Source organism: Mastigoproctus giganteus, chromosome 6 (assembly GCF_048544385.1).
Source record: "Mastigoproctus giganteus isolate SK-2022 chromosome 6, ASM4854438v1, whole genome shotgun sequence".
NCBI classification, from domain to species: domain Eukaryota; kingdom Metazoa; phylum Arthropoda; class Arachnida; order Uropygi; family Thelyphonidae; genus Mastigoproctus; species Mastigoproctus giganteus.
In genome coordinates, this window is record NC_143580.1 from 146,624,806 (window position 1) to 146,651,906 (window position 27,101).

General features: G+C 39.5%; 1 protein-coding gene across 1 annotated transcript in view; it reads left to right on the forward strand.

The window, feature by feature from the left end:
• The first annotated feature begins 6,194 nt into the window (after positions 1–6,194).
• Positions 6,195–27,101, forward strand: part of LOC150084642 (crooked neck-like protein 1) — a 211,774-nt gene continuing 190,867 nt past the window's right edge. The window contains 2 exon segments of the mRNA XM_090376310.1: positions 6,195–6,245; positions 18,056–18,145. Of these exon segments, the coding sequence (XP_090232436.1) occupies positions 6,195–6,245; positions 18,056–18,145 (141 nt within the window).

Here is a 27,101-nt window from a genome sequence, read left to right on the forward strand (position 1 = left end):
TATATTCCCTCTTGATATTTAGGAATATTTAAACTGGTTTACACTGTTTTAGCATAATGGCTCCACTTGACTAAGGCTTGGTTTAGGGGTTATGGAATTACTATGCTTTCCTCTTTTGTTCACCAATACCTTGTGGCATGTGATGAAAATGGACCCCTTGATGGTTGACATTCATTTCATTTTTGGGTAATTTTAGTTCAGCTTACTCTTCTGTTTAGGCCCAGAATATATTTCTAAAATCTTATCTCTTTTTCATGATTCAGTACAAATGCTGATATAGTGAGGTACCTGGTAAAAAAGAGATTAAGCTGTTTGTTTCAGCTGGTTTGGTGAATATTCTATTATTGTATTGTTGATACCTTGAAAAATTTACGAACTTTGATTGTAAATAGCCAGCAGAAAGCAAAATTGTTTCAGTAAGCATTTAGTGATATTTCAAAATCTTCCACAAGAAATGCAATTTAAAGTGCATTCCATGTGATAAATATATTTTTTTTGTTTATTTCAGAATATATTCCATTCTCAAATTTGAGATGATTTATTAAAAAATTTAACAGTCCAAAGGAATGAAATCAGTTTTGATATGGGGTAAAAAAAAAAAAAAAAACTGTATTTAATAAATTACTGATGTGTTAACTCAATACATAAGGTCTACTGTTTTTCTACCTGCATATACTGTATTAATTATCAAAATCGACAATACTTATTACAACAAACTGCTCTGAATGCCAACTTTGGAACAAAGTAAGCAGTTTAATAGTAAATGCTAAATAAAGATGTTTCTTAAATAGATAAATGAAGTATTTAAATAGTGCTAAAAGATTTAAATTCAATATGAAGCAAATATTTTTGCAGCAATTGCTTAAAAATACCATAAAATGAATCTGCTCTTAAAAGCTATAAAAGTTCAATGTACATTCTAAACAATAATCATTATATTCAGTTGCTATTACTTATAAAGGGCAGCAAGATTATCAGGCTGTCTTTAAAATAAGATTTTTTGTAGAAAATTTCATTTGCACCAGTAAGTCATGCTACAGGAAAACAATCGGTAGAGATTTAGAAACGGGTACCCCTTTCAAAATGGCGGCGAGGAGGGGGGGGGTTGCAATGATTGACGGATTGTGACTCCGCCCACTCACTGCGTTCCCCCTCCTCTCCTCGCCCGATGGATTTCAAGTGACACGCGGACGGCACTTGGCACAGCAACAAATATAGCGGCTGAAAACAAATGATAAATCCAATAAATTTAAAAGTTCAAGTTACCAAAATGCACGTTTTTTCGCGATAATAAAATGTCACGTGATATTTGAATAAGTCGCATATAGCTGAAAAGGGGAGAAGGAAATTTAAAAGGAAATTTCGCGAAAGAAAAGGAACGGCTAATCAACAAAATTTAAAAATAAAACAAAAAGTTACACGAAATGCAATCACTTGATTCTTCTCGCCCATACATAACTAGACTATTTCGCGAGCATTAACAACGAACTGAGACGAAGAAATACCACTTTAGCATTAGCATTAGCATTAGTAGAGGCATTTGATGCAAGAAAGCAAGCTTATGCAGCATCAGCCAAAAAAAAAAAAAAAAAAAAGTAACATAAATAAATAAAAATAACCACTTCCACTTCACCCCTCTGTTCGTTCGAAATACCTGTCCAGCTGAGCCTTAAACTTATTTAGGCTATCAACTTCCACGACAGGGGATGGAAGTCTGTTCCACCCACTAACCACCCGCTGGCTAAAGGCAAATTTCCGCACATCTATCCTACATCTGTCTTTCCTCAATTTGAATTTATGCCCTCTCAGGTGATTTTTCTGAGCTAGAGGAAGAATCCCATCAGCATTGAGCATGCTCAAACCATTCAAGGCTTTGTACACCTCTATCAGATCACCCCGCTGGTGCCTAGTTTCCAGACACTGTAATTTGCAAAACTTAAGCCTTTCTTCGTAAGAGAACCCCTTTGTCCCATTCACCAATCTAGTTGCCCTTCTCTGTACTCGTTCCAGCAGCTCTACATCCTTCCTGAAATGAGGCCTCCAGGCCTGTATACAGTACTCTAGGTGTGGCCTGACCATTGCCTTATACAAGGGAATAATCACCTCCTTATCCCTGCTAGAAAAATTCCTATATATCATTGACAATACACCATGAGCTACTCTCGCAGCTCGTCTGCACTGCTCAGAGAACTTCATATCTGCCTGCACCACCACCCCCAGGTCCCTTTCATTCTCTACCACTGTCAGTGTAGTACCACAGAGTTGATACGTTGCTCTGGGGTTGCTGTTTCCCATATGTAGTACTTTACATTTGTCAATGTTAAACTTCATTTGCCACCTCGAAGCCCATCTGCTCAACCTTTCCAAATCCTGTTGCAGCAGCATAGTGTCAGTAGTGTCCTTGACAACCCTGCCAACCTTCGTATCGTCTGCAAACTTGGACATTAAGCCTGATATACCATCATCAATATCATTTATAAATACAGAAAACAATAAAGGCCCCAATACTGAACCCTGAGGGACTCCACTAATAACATTAGTCCACGATGAGCAGTGTCCATTGATTACCACTCTCTGTCTTCTCCCCCTCAACCACCCCTTTATCCATAGCAGCAACTTGCCTCCAATGCCACACTGCTCCAATTTGTGCAGCAGTCTTCCATGTGCAACAGTATCAAAAGCCTTTCTAAGATCCAAGTATATAATATCAAAGTTATTCCCTGCATCCAGTTCTTGTGTGACTGCATCATAGTATCCAATCAAATTGGTCAGGCAAGACTTCCCCTTAACAAAACCATGCTGTGTCCTAGCTATAACTGAAGTCTTGTCTAGATGATCCTGCAGTGCTTCTTTCACCAGTGCCTCCATTAATTTTCCGGGAACAGAAGTTAAACTCACAGGTCTATAATTACTTGTGTCAGCCTTTGATCCCCCTTTGTGAATTGGGGTCACATTTGCACATCTCCAGTCAATGGGTACCTCCCCTGAGTCCAAGGAAGCTCTCATAATTATGGCTAAGGGTTTGCTTACCTCCTTTGCTGCCTCCTTTAATATAACTGGATAGATCCCATCCACCCCAGGTGCCTTTCTTGTGTTTATCTTCAACAATTTCTCCTCCACTTTGCTCTCAGTTATTACAAGATTCTCTAGCTTACTGCTAGAGTTGAATACACCTCTGGCATTCCCCTCGCTGAATAACTCCTCGTGTGTGAATGTCGATGCAAAATATTCATTTAGTTTGTTAGCTACCCGAGCAGGGTCATCAACAGTTGACCCATCGATCTCAAGTGGACCAATCTGATTCATCCCCTTCCTTCTAGAGTTTACATAAGTAAAGGACTCTTTGCTGTTTTTCTTCGCATCCCTTGCCAAGGATCTCTCGTAATCTGCCTTCGCCTGCCTAACCTCCTTTGTAACTTGGTTACAGATCAACTTGTATCTATCATAGGCATCCGTGTCACGTGTTAATTTGTATGTATCCCATGCATTTTTCTTCTCTGCCATATGCCTCATTAGTTCATCTGACAACCATTTAGGCCTAAACCTTGAACAATATTTCTTAGTTGGTATGTAAAGCCTAGTAGCTTCCACGATAAGTTCTTTGAATGCTTCCCATTTTGAATTTGCTGTTGGCAATATCATCAGTTGATCCCACTGTATAGAATTTAAATACTGTCTCAGTCCATTGTAGTCGCCTTTACGAAAGCAATACCCCTTCCCTTTACCCCTAATGGTAGTTACCTCTTTGAGTAACTCCCACTTCAGCACACTGTGATCACTGCCACCAAGTGGTTCATTTATCTGCAGATTCTTAATGCATGAAGAATCACTACTGATAATCAAATCAAGAGTATTACTCCCTCTAGTTGCCTCCCGAACATGCTGATGTAGAAAACAATCATCCAATAAATCCACAAAAGCCTTGCTACTGTGTGAGTGACCAGCCCCCAAATTCCAGTCAATATCTGGGAAATTAAAATCCCCCATTATAAGACTCTCTGATTTACTGGCCCACTCTATTTCTCCGAACAGTTTCTTATTATACTCATCAGAGTCATTAGGCCTATAGCACACTCCTACTCTCAATTTTGATCTCCCAATGCTTATGTCACACCAAACTGACTCGACACTGCACTGTCCAGCGATGTCGACTGGCTTCACTTCCTTGGATTTTATGTGTTTCTTAATTAATAGCATAACCCCTCCTCCCTTCCTATCCTGTCTATCCTTTCTGTACACATTGTACTCCCCAAATTCCAGTTCTGCATTTCTTATATCTGTGTGACACCACGTCTCTGAAATCCCCACAATATCTGCCTTTGATGTTTTGAGCAATACCTCAAATTCATCAAATTTATTTACTAAACTCCTAGCATTGGTGTACACACAAGTATACATGCACCTGTTCTTTTTCTTAGCTACCCTAACACAACCCATGTGTTTACTTGTACCCCAATGATTCCCAGCAGTCTCTGAAATATCCTGCATCTTATTTTCCAGGCTGCGGCTCATTCCAATAGAAGCAGTGCAAGAATCACTTTCACCTCTGCCAGTGGCTACTGTTAATCTATTAGTCCTTGTATCCCCCCAATCTAGCAGTTTTCCGACCCACCTAACATTGCCTCGATAGCATCAGCAAACATTCTTGCACCCTTTCTATTTAAGTGTATCCCATCCCTGTAGAAGCAGTCTCTCCTGTTAACAAGTACAGACCAGGCTGAAAAAAATTCTACCCCTTGAGCCCTGCACAATCTTTCCAGGGCCGAATTGATTGACAGGGCTCTCATCATATACTCCCTCCTATCGTGTCTGGGCAGAATTGCAGACACTTTCAATTTCAACCCTAATTCACGGCTTTTTTTCATCAGTGACCTGTACTTGTCAAGTAATTCCGCCGGTCTCCTACTCTTAATGTCATTAGTGCCAACGTGTACAACTATATCACCTTTTGTGCCCTTAAAAGATGATATCCGCTCTACAACGTCATCAACTTTTGCCCCTGGCAGACATACCCTGGTCCTATTCCACCTATCACTTGAAAATAGAAAATCTATATTATATATCTATAAGTATATTATTTCATTTCCTACTTTTAGCGTTCAGCAAAAACTATTAATTCACTCGAAAACAGCAAAAATATACAATCATAATATCAATTTAGGAATTATTACTTCGGCAAAACGGCGCTAGAAGCTTTGAGGATGAAACGCGCTACGGCATTAGTTCAAAATTAGCTCTCCTGTAAAAAGAAATTCGGGCGCTCTACATCAAGAAACGAATCAAGTGTCGGGTTTCCATAAGCTCTTGGCTGGTTAGGGCGGGAGGAATACTGTATTGGATTTATCATTGTTTTCAGCCGCCATATTTGTTGCTGTACCAAGTGCCGTCCGCGTGTCACTTGAAATCCATCGGGCGAGGAGAGGAGGGGGAACGCAGTGAGTGAGGGGAGTCACAATCCGTCAATCATTGCTTTCCCCTCCCTCCTCGCCGCCATTTTGAAAGGGGTACCCGTTTCTGAATCTCTGCCTTTGGTTTTTTAAAAATTGCTTTTTCTTCATTTGTTTTCAGCCGCCATATTTGTTGCTGTGCCAAGTGCCGTCTGCGTGTCATTTCAAATCCACCAGGTGAGGAGAGGAGAGGGAACGCAGTGAGTGGGCTGAGTCACAACCCGTCAATCATTGCTTTCTCCCTTCCTCTCCTCGTCGCCATTTTTGGTGGCTGTACCCGATATTGAATTGGTCGAGATTCAGTATCGGGTACAGCCAATGAGAAAGGCTCAGAAGGGCCGTGAATGAAGGCAGCCGGCTCCACCCAGTGGGCGGAGTCAACTGATGTGTTCACTCCCATAAAAAGAAGCATTTATGTGTTCATTGGCATCAGAAATTATCGTTGTTAATGTTCGCGAAATAGTCTACTTATGTACGGGCGAGAAGAATCAGTGATTGCATTTCGTGTAAATTTTTGTTTCTTGGGTTTTTAAAAATTGCTTTTTCTTCATTTGTTTTCAGCCGCCATATTTGTTGCTGTGCCAAGTGTCTTCCGCGTGTCATTTCAAATCCACCGGGCGAGGAGACGAGGGGGAACGCAGTGAGTGGGCGGAGTCACAACCCGTCAATCATTGCTTTTCCCCCTCCTCTTCTCGCCGCCATTTTTGGTGGCTGTACCCGATATTGAATCTTTACCGGTATATGATCATGGCGAATGTTGGTGGAACAAAACCGCAAAAAATTCCGAAAGTTGCAAAGGTGTGTATTTAGTTTGTTTTGCAGTTTCTAGTAAATAAATATACGGTTTTTTTTATATAATAAATACACGGTTTTCTAGGCGTTTTAACATGTAAGAAAAATTAACATTATCGCCTATTAGAGTGTGCACTGTATCTTGCTACTCGGTGATATTATTATATTGTGCAGAATTTAAACATTCAATACAGTACTAAGATATGCTACTACTGTGTGTCTTGTAGTATGTATGTGGTTTTGGTAACCCCATTTGGCTAAGATTTAGTACTTGGTGTACCCTCTCTACACTCGCCGACACGGCAGTGATTGACGGTTGCTAACTCCGCCCAGTGTCATTTTTTCTCCTGAACATACGGAAACATCTGGCACACGTGCCACGCCGTGCGTGTCACCCGTGTTATGAATTTCGCTGTTAGAAATGTCACGTGGTGTTAATACTTGATTAGCAGATTATTTAATGTTATCGATGCGTAATTATAAAACAAAAAAAGAAAAGTTTTTAGTTTTGGAAAAGGCTGAATAATGCGTATATTGGGGGTGTGGGGGCAGGAGCCCCCACAGAAATGGGGGTGCAGAACCAGTTTTTTTTTTTTTCTGGGGCCCCCAGAAAAAAAAAAAAAATAATAATCCCCCTATTTGCGTATTCGATTGTTAGTGACTTACTTTTTGGTTTCCCTTGGTTGAGGCGGGTGTCTGTTGTATTGGGTGATTTTTTTTTTTCCTGCGAAAGAGTTCGAAAATGTTGGGTTTTTTAGAAAATAATTCGGTAAGTAGTTTTCTGTCGTTTTAGCATTTCTGTTGACGGGCATCAGCAATTTTCAGTGTTGCCCATGGTGTTATGTTTTTCTTTCAGTGTTGTACGTGGTGTTAATTTTTTTTTTTTTAGATTTTAGATCAGTGATTATTGGATTGTTTGATTTATTTTTTGCTTTGCCTTCTGGCTTTTCAACTGATGATTTATTCCTGCCAAATATTAGTGCGAAAGTGTTGGATCGTTTAGAAAACATAATTCGAATGGGTAAAGATTTAATACTCGGTGCACCCTTCAAAATGGCGGCGAGGAGAAGAGGGGGGAAAGCAGTGATTGACGGATTGTGACTCCGCCCACTCACTGCGTTCCCGCTATTCTCCTCGGCAAACGGTACTAGGTGACACGCGGGTGGCACAGCAACAAATACGGCCGCTGAAAACAGGATAAATCCAATAATTTCAAAAGTTCAAGTTACAAAAATACGGTTTTCGTGGATCACAAAATATCACGTGACATTTGAATAAGTCGGATACAACCGAAAAGAAAAAAAAAAAAGGGGGAAAGGTAATTTTCGCGAAAGAAAAGGAACGACAAATGAACAATTATTAAAAATAAAACAAACAAAAATGCACGTTTTTCCAAGCTATAGCTTACAATCTAAGCTATAATTTTAGGGCAATTATTTTTAGCGCAAATAGGGGGATCATTATTATTTTTTTTTTCTGGGGGCTCTGCCCCCAGACCCCCGTTTCTGTGGGGGCTTCTGCCCCCACACCCCCGATATACGTATTATTCAGCCTTTTCCAACACCAAACAAGTTTTCTTTTTTTTGTTTGTTTAAAAAAAATTCGCACCACGTGCAACCCTTGATTCTTCTCGCCCGTACATTACTAGACGGGGATCCCAATCCCCTGCCTTTCTGGCCGGAAAAAACAAGTAATTAGTATTGTAAAAACAAGTAATTAGTATTATTTGTAACAAAAATTAACACCACGTGCAACACTGAAAATTGCTGATGCCCGTCAACAGAAATGCTAAAATCAAAAAATTAATCACAAGCACTCTAATAATCACTGATCTAAAATCTAAAAAAAAAAATTAACACCACGTGCAACACTGGAAAAAAATTAACACCATGGGCAACACTGAAAATTGCTGATGCCCAACAGAAATGCTAAAACGACAGAAAACCACTCACCTCATCAATTGAATTATATTTTCAAAACAACCCAACATTTTCGAACTAATATTTCGCAGGAAAAAAAAAAAATCACCCAATACAACAGACACCCATCTCAACCATGGGAAACCAAAGAGTAAGTCACTAACAATCGAATACGCAAATTGAGGGTTTTTTTTTTTTTTTTCTGGGGGCTCTGCCCCCCAGACCCCCCCGTTTCTGTGGGGATGTATTATTCAGGACGAATAATATACGTATTATTCAGCCTTTTCCAAAATCAAACAACTTTTCTTTTTTTGCTTTATAATTACGCATCGATAAAATTAAATAATATGCTAATCAAGTATTAACACCACGTGACACTTCTAACAGCGAAATTCATAACACGGGTGACACGCACGGCGTGGCACGCGTGCCAGATGTTTCCGTATGTTCAGGAGAACACGTGACACTGGGCGGAGTCAGCACCCGTCAATCACTGCCGTGTCGGCGAGTATAGAGAGGGTGCACCGAGTACTAAATCTTAGCCCAGGGGTTACACGTGGTGCGAATTTTTTTTTTTTAAAAAGCAAGAAAAAAAGGAAAGTTGATTGGTTTTGGAAAAGGCTGAATAATACGTATATCGTGGTGTGGGGGTAGAAGCCCCCACAGAAACGGGGGTCTGAGGGCACAGCCCCCAGAAAAAAAAAAAAAAAAAATTCCCCTATTTGCGCTAAAAATAATAATCCCCCTATTTAAATTTCCTTAAAAATTACTGTTTTGTCTTTTTTTTTTTCCTTTTCAGCCAATCTCATTGTTAATTCTCGTAAAATATAGCTTAGAAAAACGTGCATTTTTCTTGGTTTTATTTTTAATAATTATTCATTTGACGTTCCTTTTCTTTCGCAAAAATTACCTTTCCCCCCTTTTTTTTTCTTCTTTTCGGCTCTATCCGACTTATTCAAATGTCACGTGACATTTTGTGATCCACGAAAAACGTATTTTTGTAACTTGAACTTTTAAAATTATTGGATTTATCCTGTTTTCAGCCACCCTATTTATTGCTGTGCCACCCGCGTGTCACTTAGTACCGTCTGCGAGGAAAATAGCGGGAACGCAGTGAGTGGGCGGAGTCACAATCCGTCAATCACTACTTTTCCCCCTCTTCTCCTCGCCTCCATTTTGAAGGGTGCACCATCAACTAAATCTTAACCCAAGCAGATATATATATATATATTTAGTATTAGCATTGACATAGATGGAAGGAAGGAAGCAAGCTGCTGGGAGTCATTGCAGTACAAGTAAACACATGGGTTGTGTTAGAGTAGCTAAGAATAGAAACAGGTGCATGTATACACCAATGCTAGAAGTTTGGTAAATAAATTTGATGAATTTGAGGTATTGCTCAAAACATCAAAGGCAGATATTGTTGGGATATCAGAGATGTAGTGTCACACAGATATAAGGAATGTAGAACTGGAATTTGGAGAGTACAATGCGTACAGGAAGAATAGACATGATAGGAAGGGAGGAGGGGTTATGCTATTAGTTAAGAAACACACAAAATCCAATGAAGTGAAGCCAGTCGACATTGCTGGATAGTGCAGTGTCGAGTCAGTTTGGTGTGACAAAGTGACTTGACATTGGGAGATCAAAATTGAGAGTATGAGTGTGTTATAGGCCTAATCACTCTGGTGAGTATAATAAGAAACTGTACAGGGAAATAGAGTGGGCCAGTAAATCAGAGTCTTTTAAAGGGGGATTTTAATTTCCCAGTTATTGACTGGAATTTGTGGGTTAGTCACTCGTACACTAGCAAGGCTTTTGTGGATTTACTGGATGAGTGTTTTCTACATCAGCATGTTCGGAAGGCAACTAGAGGGAGTAATACTCTTGATCTGATTACCAGTAGTGATTCTTCATGCATTAAGAATCTGCAGATAAAGGAACTACTAGATGGCAGTGATCACAGTGTACTGAAGTGGAATTTACTCAGAGGTAACTACCATCAGGGGTAAAGGGAAGGGTTTTTGCTTTCGTAAAGGCAACTATGGTGGTCTGAGACGGTATTTAAATTCTATATGGTGGGATGAACTGCTGATGTTACCAACAGCAAATTCAAAATGGGTAGCATTCAAAGAATTTATCTTGAAAGCTACTAGGCTTTACATACCAACTAAGAATTATTGTTCAAGGTTTAGCCCTAAATGGATATCAGATGAACTAATGAGACATATGGCAGAGAAGAAAAATGCATGGGATGCATATAAATTAATGGGTGACATGGAAGCCTATGATAGATATAAGTTGGTCTGTAACCAAGTCACAAAAGAGATTAGGCAGGCAAAGGCAGATTATGATAAATCTTTGGCAAAGGATGCAAAGAAAAACAGCAAAGAGTTCTTTACCTATGTAAACTCTAGAAGTAAAGAGATGAATCAGATTGGTCCACTGGATATTGATGGTTCAATTGTTGATGATCCTGCTCAGGTGGCTAACAAACTAAATGAGTATTTTGCATCTACGTTCACACATGAGGAGTTATTCAGGGAGGGTAATGCCAGAGGTGAATTAAACTCTGGCAGTGAGCCAGATGATTTTGTAATAACCGAGAGGAAAGTGGAAGAGAAATTGTTAAAGATAAACATAAAAAAGGCACGCGGAGTGAATGGGATCTATCCAGTTATATTAAAGGAGGCAACAAAGGAAGTAAGCAAATCCTCAGCCATAATTATGGGAGCTTCCTTGGACTCAGGGCAGGTACACATAGACTGGAGATGTGCAAATGTGACCCCAATTCACAAAGGAGGATCAAAGGCTGACACAAGTAATTATAGACCTGTGAGTTTAATTTCTGTTCCAGGAAAATTAATGGAGGCACTGGTTAAAGAAGCACTACAGGATCATCTAGATAAAACTTCAATTATAGCTTGGACGCAACATGGTTTTTTTAAGGGAAAGTCTTGCCTGACCAATTCAATTGGATACTATGATGTGGTCACAAAGGAACTGGATGCAGGGAATAACTTTGATATTATATATTTGGATCTTAGAAAGGCTTTTGATACTGTTGCACACAGAAGACTGCTGAACAAATTGGAGCTGTGTGGCACTGGAGGCATATTGCTGCTGTGGATAAAAGGATGGTTGAGTGGGAGAAGACAGAGAGCGGTAAGTAATGGACACTGCTCAACGTGGACTAATGTTATTAGTGGAGTCCCTCGGGGTTCAGTTTTGGGTCCATTGTTGTTTTCTGTATTTATAAATGATATTGATGATGTTGTATCAAGCTTAATGTCCAAGTTTGCAGATGATACGAAGGTTGGCAGAGATGTTAAGGATGCTAATGACAGTACGCTGCTGCAACAGGATCTAGAAAAGTTGAGCAGATGGGCTGAGAGGTGACAAATGAAGTTTAACATTGACAAATGTAAACTACTACTTATGGGAAGCAGTAACCCCAGATTAACGTATAAATTCTGTGGTACTACAATGACAGTGCTAGAGAAAGAAAAGGTCCTAGGGGTAATTGTGCAGGCAGATATGAAGTTTTCTGAGCAGTGCAGATTGTCTGCTAGAGTAGCTCATGGCATCTTGTCAATGATATACAGGAATTTTTCTAGCAGGGATAAGGAGGTGATTATCTCCTTGTATAAGCAATGGTTAGGCCACACCTTGAGTACTGTATAGAAATCTGGAGGCCTCATTTTAAAAAGTATATAAAGCTGTTGGAACGAGTACAGAGAAGGGCAGCAAGATTAGTGAATGGAACAAAGTGTTGCTCTTATGGAGAAAGGCTAAAGTTTTGCAAATTACAGTGTCTGGAGACTAGGCACCTGCGAGGTGAACTGATTGAGGTGTATAAAGCAGTGATTGGTTTGAGCATGCTCAGTGCTGATGTGATTCTTCCTCTTGCTCAGAATAATTACCTGAGAGGGCATAAATTCAAATTGAAGAAAGACAGATGTAGGATAGATGTGTGGAAGTTTGTCTTTAGCCAGCGGGTATTTGGCTGGTGGAACAGACTTCCATCGCTTGTTGTGGAAGTTGATAGCCTAAATAAATTTAAGGCTGAGCTGAACAGGTATTTGGAAAGAATGGGGGGGGGGGTGAAATGGGAGCGTTTTTTTGGCTGATGCTGCATAAACTTGCTTTCTTGCATCATATGCCTCTACTAATGTTAATGCTATGTAGCACCAACCAAAATAAATAAAAAACAAAAAACATTTTCCATATCATAGTTTTTCATTAAATTTATACAAGCTATACACTATCATAATTGTTTGTTTTTTGTTTGGTTTTTAGGAGCATTAGCAACTAAGGCCATATTGCTCCGGGAATATGCGGTGGTCATTCCCTGACCTTTCCATATCCTTCGTATTTGGTGGACGGGCTCGAACCCCGGTCTAATCAAGAAACTATCATAATACCAAAAGAAAGTTTGCTACAGCAGTCAAGTATCTCTGGCTGAAAGCAAATTTCTGCACATATGTTCCGACTAACCAGCCTAATTTTATGCCGACTTATGTGTTATCCGAGTAAGAGTAAGGATACCATTAAAATTTTAACTTATTTGCATTATTAGAAATTAGATGCTGTATGAGAAAGCAATCTTATACAGCACAAAAAAAAAAAAAAAAAACTTTCCCATTTCACCCTCCGTTTCACTCCAAAAGTTTCTCTAGTTCTGCCTTGAATTTATTTAAGCTGTCAACGTCCACAATGACGTTGACAGCTTAAGGTGAGTGATTGCTGGAAGTTTGTTCCAGCAATCACCCACCTGCTGGCTAAAGGCAAATTTCCGCACATCTATTCTACAACTGTCTTTTCTCAATTTGATTCTATGCCTCCTCAAGTGCGTAATCTGAGCAAGAGGAAGAATCCCATCAGCAGTGTGATTGCTCAAACTATTCAAGGTCTTACCACCTCATTCAGATCACCTCGCAGGTGCCTAGTCTCCCGACACTTCAATTTGCAAAACTTCAACCTTTCTTGGTAAGGGTAACCCTTTGTTCCTCTCACCAATCACGTTGCCCACTCTCTGTACTCGTTTCAGCAGCAGTACATCTTTCTTAAAATTAAACCTTATACAAGGGGATAATCACCTCCTTATCCCTGCTAGCTAAATTCCTGTATATCATTGATTGATTTTTTTTTTTGATTTGGTAGTTGTTGGCGCATCGGCTTCTGTGGCCATATTGCACCTCCCAAGGTTTTTGCAGTACTTTGATCCAAGCCCGAGGCGGGAATCGAACCCGCGACCTTTGGGTTGCCGGGCAGGTACTTTACCCACTCGGCTAGCCCGGTCGGCTCTATATCGTTGACAAGACCGCATGAGTTACTCTTACAGCCCGTCTGCACTGCTCAGAAAACTACATATATGACTGCATGATTACCCCATGTGTTTTTAATTCTCCACTACCCTGAGTGTAGTACCGAACTGTTGGTATACATTACTCTGGGGATTACTGCTATCCATATGCAGTACTTTGCGTATGTCAATGCAGTACTTTGCGTATGTTCAGTTACCACCTCTCAGCTCATTTGCTCAACCTGCTCAATTCGTTCAAAGCCTTAAATGCTTCTTTCAGATATTCTTGCAGTTGCGTAGCGTCCAGATGCTGTTATTTGCAGAACTAAGTGTTTCTTGGTAAGAGTACTCACTAATCTCATTGCCCTTCTCTGCACCCATTCCAATAGGTCCACATCTTTCTTAAAATGAGTCTTCCAAACCTGTATGCAGTATTCAAGACATGGCCTAACCCAGTAGCACGCAAACTTATTTTGCTCGCGACCCCCTTTATTAAATATAAAATTGATGCAACCCCTAAATGTAAACTCTGGGGGCGGATGACAAGATTTTTAGAGAAGAAAAATGGCATTTTATGAATTATGTAGTAGAAAATTTTATTTGAGCACTGAGAAGAGAAAAAAAAAATTGTTTCCTTTTTAATTTACACATTAAAATAATTGTTTATATTTTAATTGAATTCAGCAAAAACAGTAAATAAAATTCTTATCCTTCAATTAAGATTACAAAACAATAATAAAAAATGAACAAAACAATTAATGAGAAGGATGAACCTGGATAACTGATCATATTTGTTCCATATTTGGATGCAGTATTTGAAATTGCTAATCTCATGCCATCTTCTAGATCAAGTCTGCAACGCTGTTTTGTTCTTATAGCTGTTAATTTTGAGAAACAAACCTCACATAAATATGTAGACTCGAAGAGTATCAATGTTTGTATTGCCATTTTTGATAATTCTGGATGCTCATCTCGAAGAGAAAGCCAAAATTTTTCCCAAGTAATCTTGAAAAGAGCACATAATGCTTCGTCAGACGACAGGTCGATAAGATCTTACTTTTGTTGAATGGTAATTTCAGGACATGAAGAAATTTCAAAAGCAAAGGGATCACAAATCCAATACAATCTTTTTTATTTTGAAGATGCATCAAATCGTCCAGAAAAATTCTTAATTTTCATTGTTAGGTGGGTGGCAATGACATCCCTAAATTGTAAAATGTCAATATTATTGCTATTAACAAAATCAGAAAAACATGGGAACATTTCAGTATTATTATGCCCAAATTCAGTTTTCCAAAGGTTAAGTTTATTTTTGAGAGCTTCTGAGTATTAATATATTTGTTCCCTGTCCTTGAAGACTTAAATTTAAAACATTAAGTTTTTCAAATATATCAACAAGGCAGCCAGGTTTTCCAAGCCATTTATGATTTGTAAACAATTGAGTAAGGTTCTGATCTGTATCTGAGAAAAACAAAACTTTGTTTGAAGCCAAAAAGACGTTTCAACATTTTACCACTGGACAACCACTTCACTTTTGTATATAAAAGAAGCGTTTCATAAGTGGATCCTATTTCCTTAAAAACTATAGTGAAAAGTCTTCTGTTTAAACTTCTACTTTCAATAAAGTTGATCACACTGCATCTTTCAAAACTTTGTGCAAATCAGTTTGCATTTCCTTCGCTGCTAATGCTTCCCTATGTATAATGCAGTGATTAAAAACTATTTGGAGCAATTTCCTTTACTTTGCCTTTTAAACCTTTATTTAATGCAGCCATCAGTACAAATTGCAACACAGTTGTTCCAAGTTAGATCATTTGTTTTGAAAGAAAATATTTATAACATCAAAAAACTTCTCGCTCGTCATTCTTCCTTCCAGAGCGTTGCAAAATATAAAATCCTCCAAAATGTCCTCCTCGTAGCAGTATCTGATATCTTATGTATACAATAAGTTGAGCATGGTTTGAAATATCTGTGGATTTATTTAACTGTATTGCAAAAATTGGACTTCCTCTCAATCGATTTAACAAATTGAATTTCATGTTGTTCGCGACAACTGCAATATGCTGTGAGATGGTGTCTCTGGACAGAGGAAAAGTTTTTAAATCGTTGCTGTACTTTTCTCCATGCATAATTGAAATCATTTTTATTGCAGCAAGGAGAATGCACCCAATTATGAAGCAGAATAAAGCTTGCATGCTACACACTTGCTATTTATATTTACTGCTACTGCACATTCGTACCTCTGGCCTTTAGGCAATTTGAGAATTTGTGCTGTAGGAAACACAAATTATGCTGTAGGAAACACAAATTATGCCGTAGGAAATTGTGCTACGAATTTGTGCCATATGAAATTGGGCTACGAATTTGTGCCGTAGAAACACAAATTGTGCTACGAATTTGTGTTGTAGGAAACACTAAAGGTATTACCATAAGGGATTAATTAAGTAGTACTTCTCAGTACTACTCAGTTTGAGTAGTACTGAGAAGTATTAATACTTACTGAGAAGTTTATCAGCAAAAGTCACATTAATTCGTACCTAATTACGTTTTTTCAGTATTAATGAATAATATTTAAAAAATATATATATTTTTAATAAAACACCATACCACTCCATTCGATTTCTTAAAAAACTCCCTCCCTCCCCCAGCTTGAGCAGAGGTGTAGCTCTTTGTATTCTCTTTTAGCATTAGCATTAGTAAGGGGCATATGATGCAAGAAACCTAGCTTGTATAGCATCAGCCAAAAAAAAACATACCCTTCCCATTTCATCCATCCATTCACTCCAAATATTTGTCTAGTTCTGCCTTGAATTTATTTAAGTTGCTGACCTTCACTACAAGAGATGGAAGTTTGTTCCAACTATCAACCACCATTTGCTAAAGGCAAATTTCTGCACATCTATTCTACAATTATTGTCTTTCCTCAATTTGAATTTATGAGGAATTTAAGTTGAATGAGGAATTTAAGTTGATGAATTTAAGTTGCTGCTATGGATAAATGGATGGTTGAGTGGGAGAAGATGGAGAGTGGTATGGACACTGATCTTCGTGGACTAATGTTATTAGTGCAATCCCCCAGGGTTCGGTGTTGGGCCCATTGTTGTTTTTTGTATTTATCAGTGATGTTCATGAATGTCTATCAGGCTTAATGTCCAAGTTGCAGATGACTGCAAAGGTTGGCAGGGTTGTTAACGATAGTACGCTACTTCAACAGGATCTATAAAAGTTGAGCTGATGGGCTGAGAGGTTGCAACTGAACATGACAAAGTGGTACTACAATCAGGGAAGTGAAGAATGAAAAAGACCTGGAGGTAATTGTGCAACAGATATGAAATTTTCTGGGCAGTGCAGACAGGTGCAAGAGTAGCTCATGGGGTATTGTCAATGATATACAGGAATTTTGCTCGCAGAGATAGAGGTGATTATCCCCTTGTATAAAGCAATTGTCAGGCCATATCTTGAGTACTTCATACAGGTCTGGGGGCCTCATTTTAGGAAGGATGTAGAGCTGCTGGAATGAGTACAGAGGAGAGCAACGAGATTGTTGAGTGTAACAATTCTTACCAAGGAAGGCTTAAGTTCTGCAAATTGCAGGGTCTGGAGACTGGACACCTGTGAGGTGGTCTAATTGAGGTGTACAAGGCCTTGAATGGTTTGAGCAAGTTGAATGCTTATGATATTCTTTCTCTTGCTCAGATTATGCACCTGAGGGGGCATAAATTCAATTGGAGGAAAGACAGTTGTAGAATAGATATGCAGAAATTTGTCTTTAGGCTGGAGGTGGTTGATTACTGGAACAAGATTCCCTCTGTCATTGTCGAAGTTGACAGCTTAAATAAATTCAATTGCAGAACTAAACAAACTTTTGGGGTGAAATGGGAAGAGTTTTTTTTTTTTTTTTTTGACTAATTCTGTGTAAGCTTGGTTTATTGCATCATATGCCTCTACTAATGCTTGTTCGTTTCTTTCTAGATTTTAATATTTATTTTTGCTTGTTGATGACCTTTAAGAGCAAAGATTGCATTCCGCTTAGCATTGTTTTATGTTAACTTCATGTAGTTTGCATCAGCTAAACTGAAAATTTTTACTGATCATAATTCTGATTAATGCAAAACAATATTGATATATAGAAAACATTGCTACTTTTCTTTTTAATGTGCTGCAGTGTTAAATTTTTAATTTCACATTAATTTGAAATAAAAATATGGGAATAAAATAAAACTATAGGAGTACTCAAGGGTCACTTGAAAATAGAAAAATGGTTAACATAATTCATAAAGAAATGTTCTTGTTAAAACTGGAATAATTTTTTTCTGACGACTCTGTATATAATCATTTTGTAGGATGAAATGTAATACCAACTAAATCAGTATTGAATTACTTGCACTTAGTGATATTTTATATCTGGTTCTATTTTCAAGTGGGACTGAGCTAGCTAGTCTCACCAGAGGTGTGGGATTCTTTTTTTTCCTCTTTCGTTTGCCAGGCTGGCTTTTGAACATGCACAGGCATGATATACTGATTTCACACTAGCTTGAAGGAACTGAACCCAGATTACTGTTTGAATGTTTTTTTCTTTTTATTCTGTCTAGGTAAAAAACAAAACTCCAGCTGAGATACAAATTACTGCTGAACAGTTACTTAGAGAAGCAAAAGAGAGAGACTTGGAGATATTACCTCCGGTATGTTTTGAAATCATTTTGATTTTCAAATAATTTTGGCTGAAAATATTATATTGAATTATGTAATAATAAACTTTTTTTTAGTATATAATTATTTTATTTTTTGTTTTTATATATCATCACCACCATTTCAGGACAATTGCATCTTCACCAGTTTTCTATTACCTGAACAAAATGATGCAGATTAATAATAATTAATAAATAAATAATAATAATTAATAAACAAATAACAATAATTAATAAATAAATAATAATAATTAATAAATAAATAAATTAATAATTAATAAATAAATTAATTAATAATTAATAAATAAATTAATTAATAATTAATAAATAAATTAATTAATAATTAATAAATTAATAATTAATAAAAAATAATATACAATAATTAATAATAAAGAAATAAGATATAATAATAAATAAATAAACAAAAGGCGGAGATGGATAGATGAAATTCATGAGTTTTTGGGTAGTAAATGGATGGCCAGTGCTCAAAACAGAATGAATTGGAAAGTTGCTGGAGAGGCCTTCATCCTGCAGTGGATTGAAAATGGCTGATGATGATGATGATGATGAAATAAACATCCTGAAAGTTGCTCCAAGTGACTTACCTACCCCAAAGGTTGGCTTTTTCTCCCTTCCTGGGTGGTCTCTAACGCATTTGCACATCCAGCCCCACCATCTGGAAGTGCTTCCTGTGCAAATGCTTTAGTGACCACCCAGGAAGGGAGAAAACGCCAACACACGAAGTGGAGCATCGAAATGAATACGTACATCATGCAAGCATACTATGAAATAGCGGAGCTGGAGACCAATATGCCAACTTACACGGTGAGACTACATACCAAGTGGCTGGAACGATTCCCAGATATTTAGGTCACCGAACAGTGAATAGTGGACCGGAGAAGGACTATCATCACGAAGAATCTGATAGCTCCTGCAATCTTGGAAAATATCAAGCAGGACGTCAGCGATCAGCTATAAAGGATAAAGAATACGGAACCAGAGGAGGAAGAGCAAGAAGAAATACAACGCACAGCAGCTGAAGTGGAAAGAGACGAGGTCATGATATCCAGAATACAGGACGAGTGGAAGAAGGCCCTAACAAAGGAATGGACCCCACAAAGACTCACGTGATACCGAAGCAGAGGCGAAACAGAACCTTGTGGAGAGTCACAAACCACCTCAATCAGCACGTAATACTGCATTACTTCGACAGCAATGGTGCAATCCACACAGCCGTGTATTGTGCTGCGGTAGCAGCCACGAGAATTAATGGAAGAGAAGCGAGAGACCAGTAGCAGAAGAACCGAAAACAGAAGGAACCACCAGCTTGGGAAAGAAGACTTCAGCAGAAGATAGAAGAATTAAGAGTCATGATAGGTGAATTGGCCAGTACCAATGGGGCAATAGGAGTAAGAAATTAATTGGAAAAGTGAAGAGCATCCTCAAGAGAGACAGCATCCACAGCAAACGTGAGACAAAAAATCAGAGAATAAGAGAGTACTTGGACACATTGAAGCAGAACCTCCTTGCACTCAGAAAGAGACTACACCGATACAAAGAGAGCTCCCAGAGGAAAATAAACAACCGAATCTTCAATGAGGGCCAAAGAGGCTTCTACAGGAATTTCGGAGAAGTCAGGAAAGAAGGGAACAGACCACCTGAGAAGAGATTGAGGAGTTCTGGGGAAACATATGGAGCAGGGAAGTAAGACATAACAGCTGAGCCACCTGGATAGAACTAGAACGCAAGAAAACCAAGGACGTACAAGAAATGAGAGGGTGGGAGATTTGGGAAGAAGTAAAACAGACGATCAAGAACTCTCACAGCTGGCGAACTCCAAGAATAGATAAAGTCCACAACTACTGGTACAAGAAGCTCACAAGCACCTGGCAGAACAGTTCACTCGAATGATAAGGCATCCAGAGAAAATCCCAAAGTTTCTCACTCAAGGAATCACATATCTAAGTCTAAAGACGAAGATACAAGAAACCTGGCGAAATATAGGCCAATCACCTGCCTCCCAACAATGTACAAGATCCTGACCAGCTGCATAACTAGGAAGATATCAGACTTGGAGAGTCAGAACATAATGGCCGAACAGCAGAAAGAATGCAAGGAGCAATTAACCATAGATGCCGCGATTATGGAACAAGCCTAGAAGAAGTGGCACAACATATACACAGCCTACATCGATTACTGCAAGGTCTTTGGCTCCGTGCCTCATAGCTGGCTAATAGGGGTGCTGAACATCTACGAAATCAATCCGAAACTTCCTAGGAGAAATGATGGTGAAATGGAGTACCACCATTAAGGACAAAAACATCACAACCAGGCCAATCTCCATCGGGAGAGGAATCTTTCAGAGAGATGCCCTGAGCTCATTGTGGTTCTGTCTAGCACTTAACCCGCTATCCACTATGCAGAAAAGTAGCAAGTACGGATATAACCTCAACCTCAAAGAAGGAAAGAAGAACGTGTACACCCTCACCCACCTGATGTACATGGATGACATCGAGCTCTGTGTGGGAACCAAGAAGCACCTTCAGCAACTACTCCAGATCACCGAAGAATTCAGCAATAATATTAGGATGGAATTTGGTCTAGACAAATGCAAGACCCACGGATTGCACCAGGGAAAATTAGTCAACCGAAACTACCAGCTGCAGACTGGTAAAGAGATCGAAGCCATGGCAGAGAGAGAGAGAGAGGCCTACAAATACTTGGGGATGATGCAGGCTCAGCAGTTACAGCACAAGGAAATTAAGGCCTGCCTGACTGAAAAATACCATCAAGAGACTCAGAAGCCTGTTGAAAGCAAAGCTGAATGGAGGGAACACAGTTAAAGCCATAAACTCCTATGCAGTCCCAGTGCTAACATACTCCTTCGGGGTCATAGATTGGACTAACACCGAGCTGGAGGATATCACGAGAAAGACAAGGACAATGATGACCAAGAGCTGCCAACACCACCTGAAATCTACTGTGGAGAGACTGACAATTGCCCGAGGAGGAAGGGGCCTGATAGACCTCATTGAGGAACAGAAGACAACGATAGTTAACCTGAAGGATTACTTCCAGAAGCACACAGCAGCACTCCAGCAGGCCATAAGGAAGATAGACAAGGTATATCCCACTCAACCTAGCGAGGCGTCCTCCCCCAACCAGGAGGTAAAAACAAAGCTAGAAAGATGGGCAGAGAAGGCACTACAATGATCTCCATCAGGATCACATAGATAAAACTGCTTCCAATGCATGGCTCATGAGCGGGACGCTCTTTCCCGAGACTGAAGGATTCGTGCTCACCATCCAAGACCATGTAATCAACACCAAGAACTATAGAAAACATATCGCCGAGCCAGGAGTGTTCGATGACACATGTCGACGATGCCACCTGGCTTCAGAAGCGATCTAACACGTCACTGCGGGATGCAAAGTGATCACCCAGACTGAGTACACTCGTAGACACGACCAGGTAGCCAGGATAATACATCAGAAGCTAGCAAGGAAATACCAGTTGATCGAAGAAAGTGTACCATACTACAAGTACAAACCCAGGCAGTACTAGAGACCCCAACCCACGAGCTGTACTGGGACTGCGCCATAATAATGGATAGGACAATCCCACACAACAGACCGGACATAACCCTTGTGGACAAGGAGGAAAAGGCTACCTATCTGATTAACATAGCGGTACCCAACACTTGCAACCTGCAGAAAACCCACGGGAAAAAAATGAGGAAGTACACAAACCTAAGACAGGAGATAAAGAGATGTGGCATATGCAACAAGTAATGACCATCCCGATCATCGTGTCAACCACAGGTATGGTGCCAAAGACCCTACATAACAGCCTAGCAGCAATAGCTCCCAGCGAACACCTACAAGGAACTCCAGAAAGTCGCATTCTGAACACCTGTAGGATAGTCAGAGAGTTCCTCATCCAACAGACTTAACAACCACCCTGTATACTTGGTAGCAATACCCGTCACGAGGTGGAACCCCAATCATGGAGAAATAATAACAATAATAACTGATTGACATACCCGTGCCCAACAATAGCAATGTCCATAAAGCCATGAGTTAAAAATTAGGAAGTACACGAACCTGAGACATGGGGTCAAGGAGATGTGGCATATGCAAGAAGTAACGACCATCCCGATCATCATGTCAACCACCGGTTTGGTGCCAAAGACTCTACATAGCAGTCTAGCAGCAATAGGTCTCCCAGAGAACACCTAAAAGGAACTCCAGAAAACTCACAATCCTGAACACCTGTAGGATAGTCAGAGAGTTCCTTGACCAATACTAATACCAGACATTACAACCACCCTGTGTACTTTGTAGCAGTACCCATCACGGAGCGGAATCCTCCAGTCAGGGAGAAATAATATAAGAGCAACAAATAATAATAATAACTCAACACGCTATCCACCATGCTCAACAACAGTAAGTAGGGATATAACCTCAAAGAAGAAAAGAAAAACTTGTATGCCATCGCCCACCAGATGTACGCGGATGACATAAAGCTCTGTGTGGCAACAGAGATGCAACTCCACCAACTACTCTGGATCACCAAAGAATTCAGGAATGATATCAGGGTGGTATTTAGCCTAGACCAGAGGTTCCCAACCACTGGTATGTGAACCGGTCTGCGAGGAGTGAGCTACCGGTACACAGGCTGTGAACGAAACCACCTGTAATTTCCAAGTTTTGAAAAATATTTCCAGGAAAACTTTACAGCACAGAATTGGATTAGGAACCCTTTTGCATTCTCGAATGAGATCCCAAAAGATGTGACGTACGAGAAGTCATTCATAGATTTAGTGTGTGACGGGGGCTTAACGTTGAAGTTTAAGAGTTTAACTCCAATAACGTATATTAAAGTTGTTGTGGTCAAAGCGCTTGTAGTTGGATCTCAGTTCCAGACGGGTGGTCCACTGCCCAGTGGCTACTGCCAGGCCTGAATAATCTCGCCAGTTTTCCTTGATCACAGAGTGTCTTGAGTGACTGGCACGTTTACTTTGAAAAAATTAGAGGGCTTAAAGCAGGTATAATGCTAGAATAATGGTGCATGGAATAATGGAATAGGACCTCAGTTCTGCTTTGTTGGTTTTCGGAACACGAGGTAATGATTAAGAGGGACAAAACGGGGGTATTCGTATTGCGACGCTAGAGGTGAAATTCTTAGACCGTCGTAAGACAAACTACTGCGAAAGCATTTGCCAAGAATGTTTTCATTAATCAAGAATGAAAGTTAGAGGTTCGAAGGTGATCATATACCGCCCTAGTTCTAACCATAAATGATGCCAACCAGCGATCTGCCTGAGTTCCTCAACTGACTCGGCGGGCAGCTTCCGGGAAACCAAAGTGTTTGGGTTCCGGGAGAAGTATGGAAACTTAAAGGAATTGATGGAAGGGCACCACCAGGAGTGGAGCCTGCAGCTTAATTTGACTCAGCACGGGAAAACTTACCCGGACAGTGGAAGGATTGACAGATTAAGAGCTCTTTCTTGATTTAGTGGGTGGTGGTGCATGGCCGTTCTTAGTTGGTGGAGCGATTTGTCTGATTAATTCCGATAATGAACGAGACTCTAGCCTACTAAATCGTGAACCGATCACTGAAGTCGGTCTGTCTTCTTCTCCTACTCCCTGAGAAGGCATTGAAAGTTTTAATGCCATTTAATTCGACTTAACTTGTGTGAGGCTGGATTTTCAGTGATGACTGCAATGAAAAATAAATATAAAACTTTGATGAATATTGAATCAGATCTTCGACTGAAATTGATACTAATCAATCCAGATATCTGTTCACTAGTAAAAGCGAAAGACATTCAAAATAGAAACAAAAAAATTCAAGTAAAGAGGAAAATGTTTAAACCACACGTTATGTGAAAATATAAAAACCTCATTTATAAATTGTATTTTTTTAATTAATAAATATGTTTTGCTGTGTTTAGTAGAATAGCTCTGTTTGGCTTACCTAATTATTTATGTGACTTTTCAAAACAGACTTATATACTCGTTAATTAACACACCAGTACATCATAGGATACTAATGTGGTTGACCGATACACGGGTTTATAAAGGTTGGGATCCTGTGGCTTAGACAAATGCAAGACTCACAGATTGCATCAGGAGAAATTAGTCGACCTCTTCTTTCTCACGACATCCTTCAGCTCAGCTGCAGATTGAAGTGATTGAAGCCATGACACAGGTAGAGACCTACAAATACCTGGGAATGATGCAGGCTCAACAGTTAGAGCATAAAGAAATCAAGGCTTGTGTGACTGAAAAATACCTTCAGAGACTTGGGAGCCTGCTCAAAGCAAAGCTGAATGGAGGGAACACAGTTAAAGCCATAAACACCTATGCGGTCCCAGTGCTAATATACTTCTTCAGGATCAGAGATTGGACTAACACTGAGCTGGAGGATATCACGAGAAAGATGAGGACGATGATGACCAAGAGCTGTCAACACTGCCCAAAGTCAGCTGTGGAGAGACTGACAATAGCCCAGAAAGAGGGAGAAAGGGGCCTGATAGACCTCATAGAGCATCAGGAAACAGCAATAGGTAACCTGAAGGCTTCCAGAAAAACACAGCAGCCTTCTACCAAGCCATAAGGAAGACAGACAAGCAGAATATCCCACTCAAGTCCCCTTCCACCCAGATGGCACAAACGAAGCTAGAAAAATGGACAAAGAAGACACTCTGTGATAGTGTGATAGACACTAAAATGACCTCCATCAAGACCACATAGATAAAATGGCTTCCAGTGCATGGCTTACGAGCGGGATGCTCTTCCCCAAGACTGAAGAATTTATGCTTGCTAACCAAGACCAGGTAATCAACAACAGGAACTATAGAAAATACATCACAAAGGAGTCCAGAGTGTCAGGCAATACATGTTGACAGTGCAGTGTAGCCTCGGAAATCATCCAGCATGTCACTGCAGGATGCAAGGTGATCACCCAGAGGGAGTGCACTCGTAGACATGACTAGGTGGCCAGAATAATACATCAGTAGCTATCGAGAAAATATCAGTTGATCAAAGAAAGTGTACCCTATTACAAGTACAAACCCCAGGCTGTACTAGAGACCCCAACCCACAAGCTGTACTGGGACCATGCCATAATAATGGACAAGACAATCCTGCACAACAGACTGGACATAATCCTTGTCATTGAACAGAAATATCAATTATTATGTATCAATTGTTAGTATGTACATATTAAAGTATTAATTAAACTATGTAAGTAAGTGTAAATTTATTCTATTTTGCTAACCTGTGGAAAATATTCTTGTTTTTCATGTATCATTTAATTTTGTTAATTGGAAAGGTAAAGTGTCAATTTGTGTTTTATATTTTTACTTTTATAGCCTGTGGATAATACTTCTAATATTGCTGTTAGAATCGTTGTTTAATTGATTTAAAATTCAATTTGCAAACGTGATTACAGATGACTGGCACTTACTGCATATTGTGTGGTGAACGGTATTTTATTATGGAGAGTCCATCGTAAAGTAATTTGATTGTACAGCAAACCAATCGTAAAGTGGGGGTCCACTGTATTGGTCAAGTCATCAAATGCAGACATTGTGGAGATATTAGAGACATGGTGCCATTTTGATTTAAGGGTAAATCAGAATGTCTTATAATGGGGAATTTTATTTTACAGATATTGACTGCTACTTATGGGTTTGTCACTCGCATGGTGACAAGAATTCTTCAATTGGTTCCGGACTTTTCGTACACCCTGTAAAATTAAAATTCACTTTGCAAACATGATCACAATGACTGGCACTTAATACATATTGTATAATGAATGGTATTTTATTATGGTATTGTAACGTGATTTGATCATATAGTGAACCATCTGCAAAGTGGGGCTCCACTCTTATTTTTAACTATTTACACGACACTTTGCATAATTGGGGCAGCCTCTTAATCAGGCCAAAAAGTGCACTAGTCCCAATATGATGCCACACTACTATAGCCATTGTGTTCAATGATGCCGAAATCAATGCAGAGTTTGTCAAGAGTATCGAGCAACCTAACAAAATAAAGATGCAGGCAGAATGAGTGTGTGAGAACAACAAAGACTATAGTGAGTGCATAAAAGAAGGGATTTAGCAGTCCTTTCAACCAGCAATGCCACTTCATCTAACAATAATGAACTCGAAGTGAGTATTAATCATGTACAACAGAACATTTCTCCAATTGTGGAGCAGATGAGTTTAAATGATCAAGCTCCTTTTCTTTATACTAGCTACTATTTACATAAGAATGCACGTCAACGGTTTGAAAGGTGATTTATGAAAAATGATTTCTGTTCTATAAGCTACGTTTGTGATCATCTACGGTTCGAAAATGACACAAAGAAACCAGCGAAAATGCTGGGAACTGTCGACCTACTTCTTTCGTCTCCATTACGGTCCTGTTAGCTCTCTTCACTCAGTTCAACAGTAAGTTATCATATCCTGACTATTTTCTTTCATGTATTTCTGCTGCACAGGCAGAGTCACAAAATTTAATTTAGTATGCCTGAGTTAATTCATGCGGAGGACTTCTGGCATAGTACATGTTTGTGTGTGTGGGAGGTTATCTGAAAGAATACTTTCGATCATATTGTAAAAGGTAAACTGCAGCCATTATCAACCCGTTGCAGGATGGAAGCCTCCTCAACAATTAATATTGAAGAAAATGGACCATACTTAGCAGTCAGGTCTACTCAAACAGCACATGCTATTGCACTTCTGCTCCTGACCACTTGGCTACGGAGGCCTTGATCCTATTGTAGAAGGGTTAAATCATTAGCAACCCACTTCCACTTCACCCCTCCGTTCATTCGAAATACCTGTCCAGCTGATCCTTAAATTTATTTAGGCTATCAACTTCCAAGACAAGGGATGGAAGTCTGTTCCACCAACCAACTACCCGCTGGCTAAAG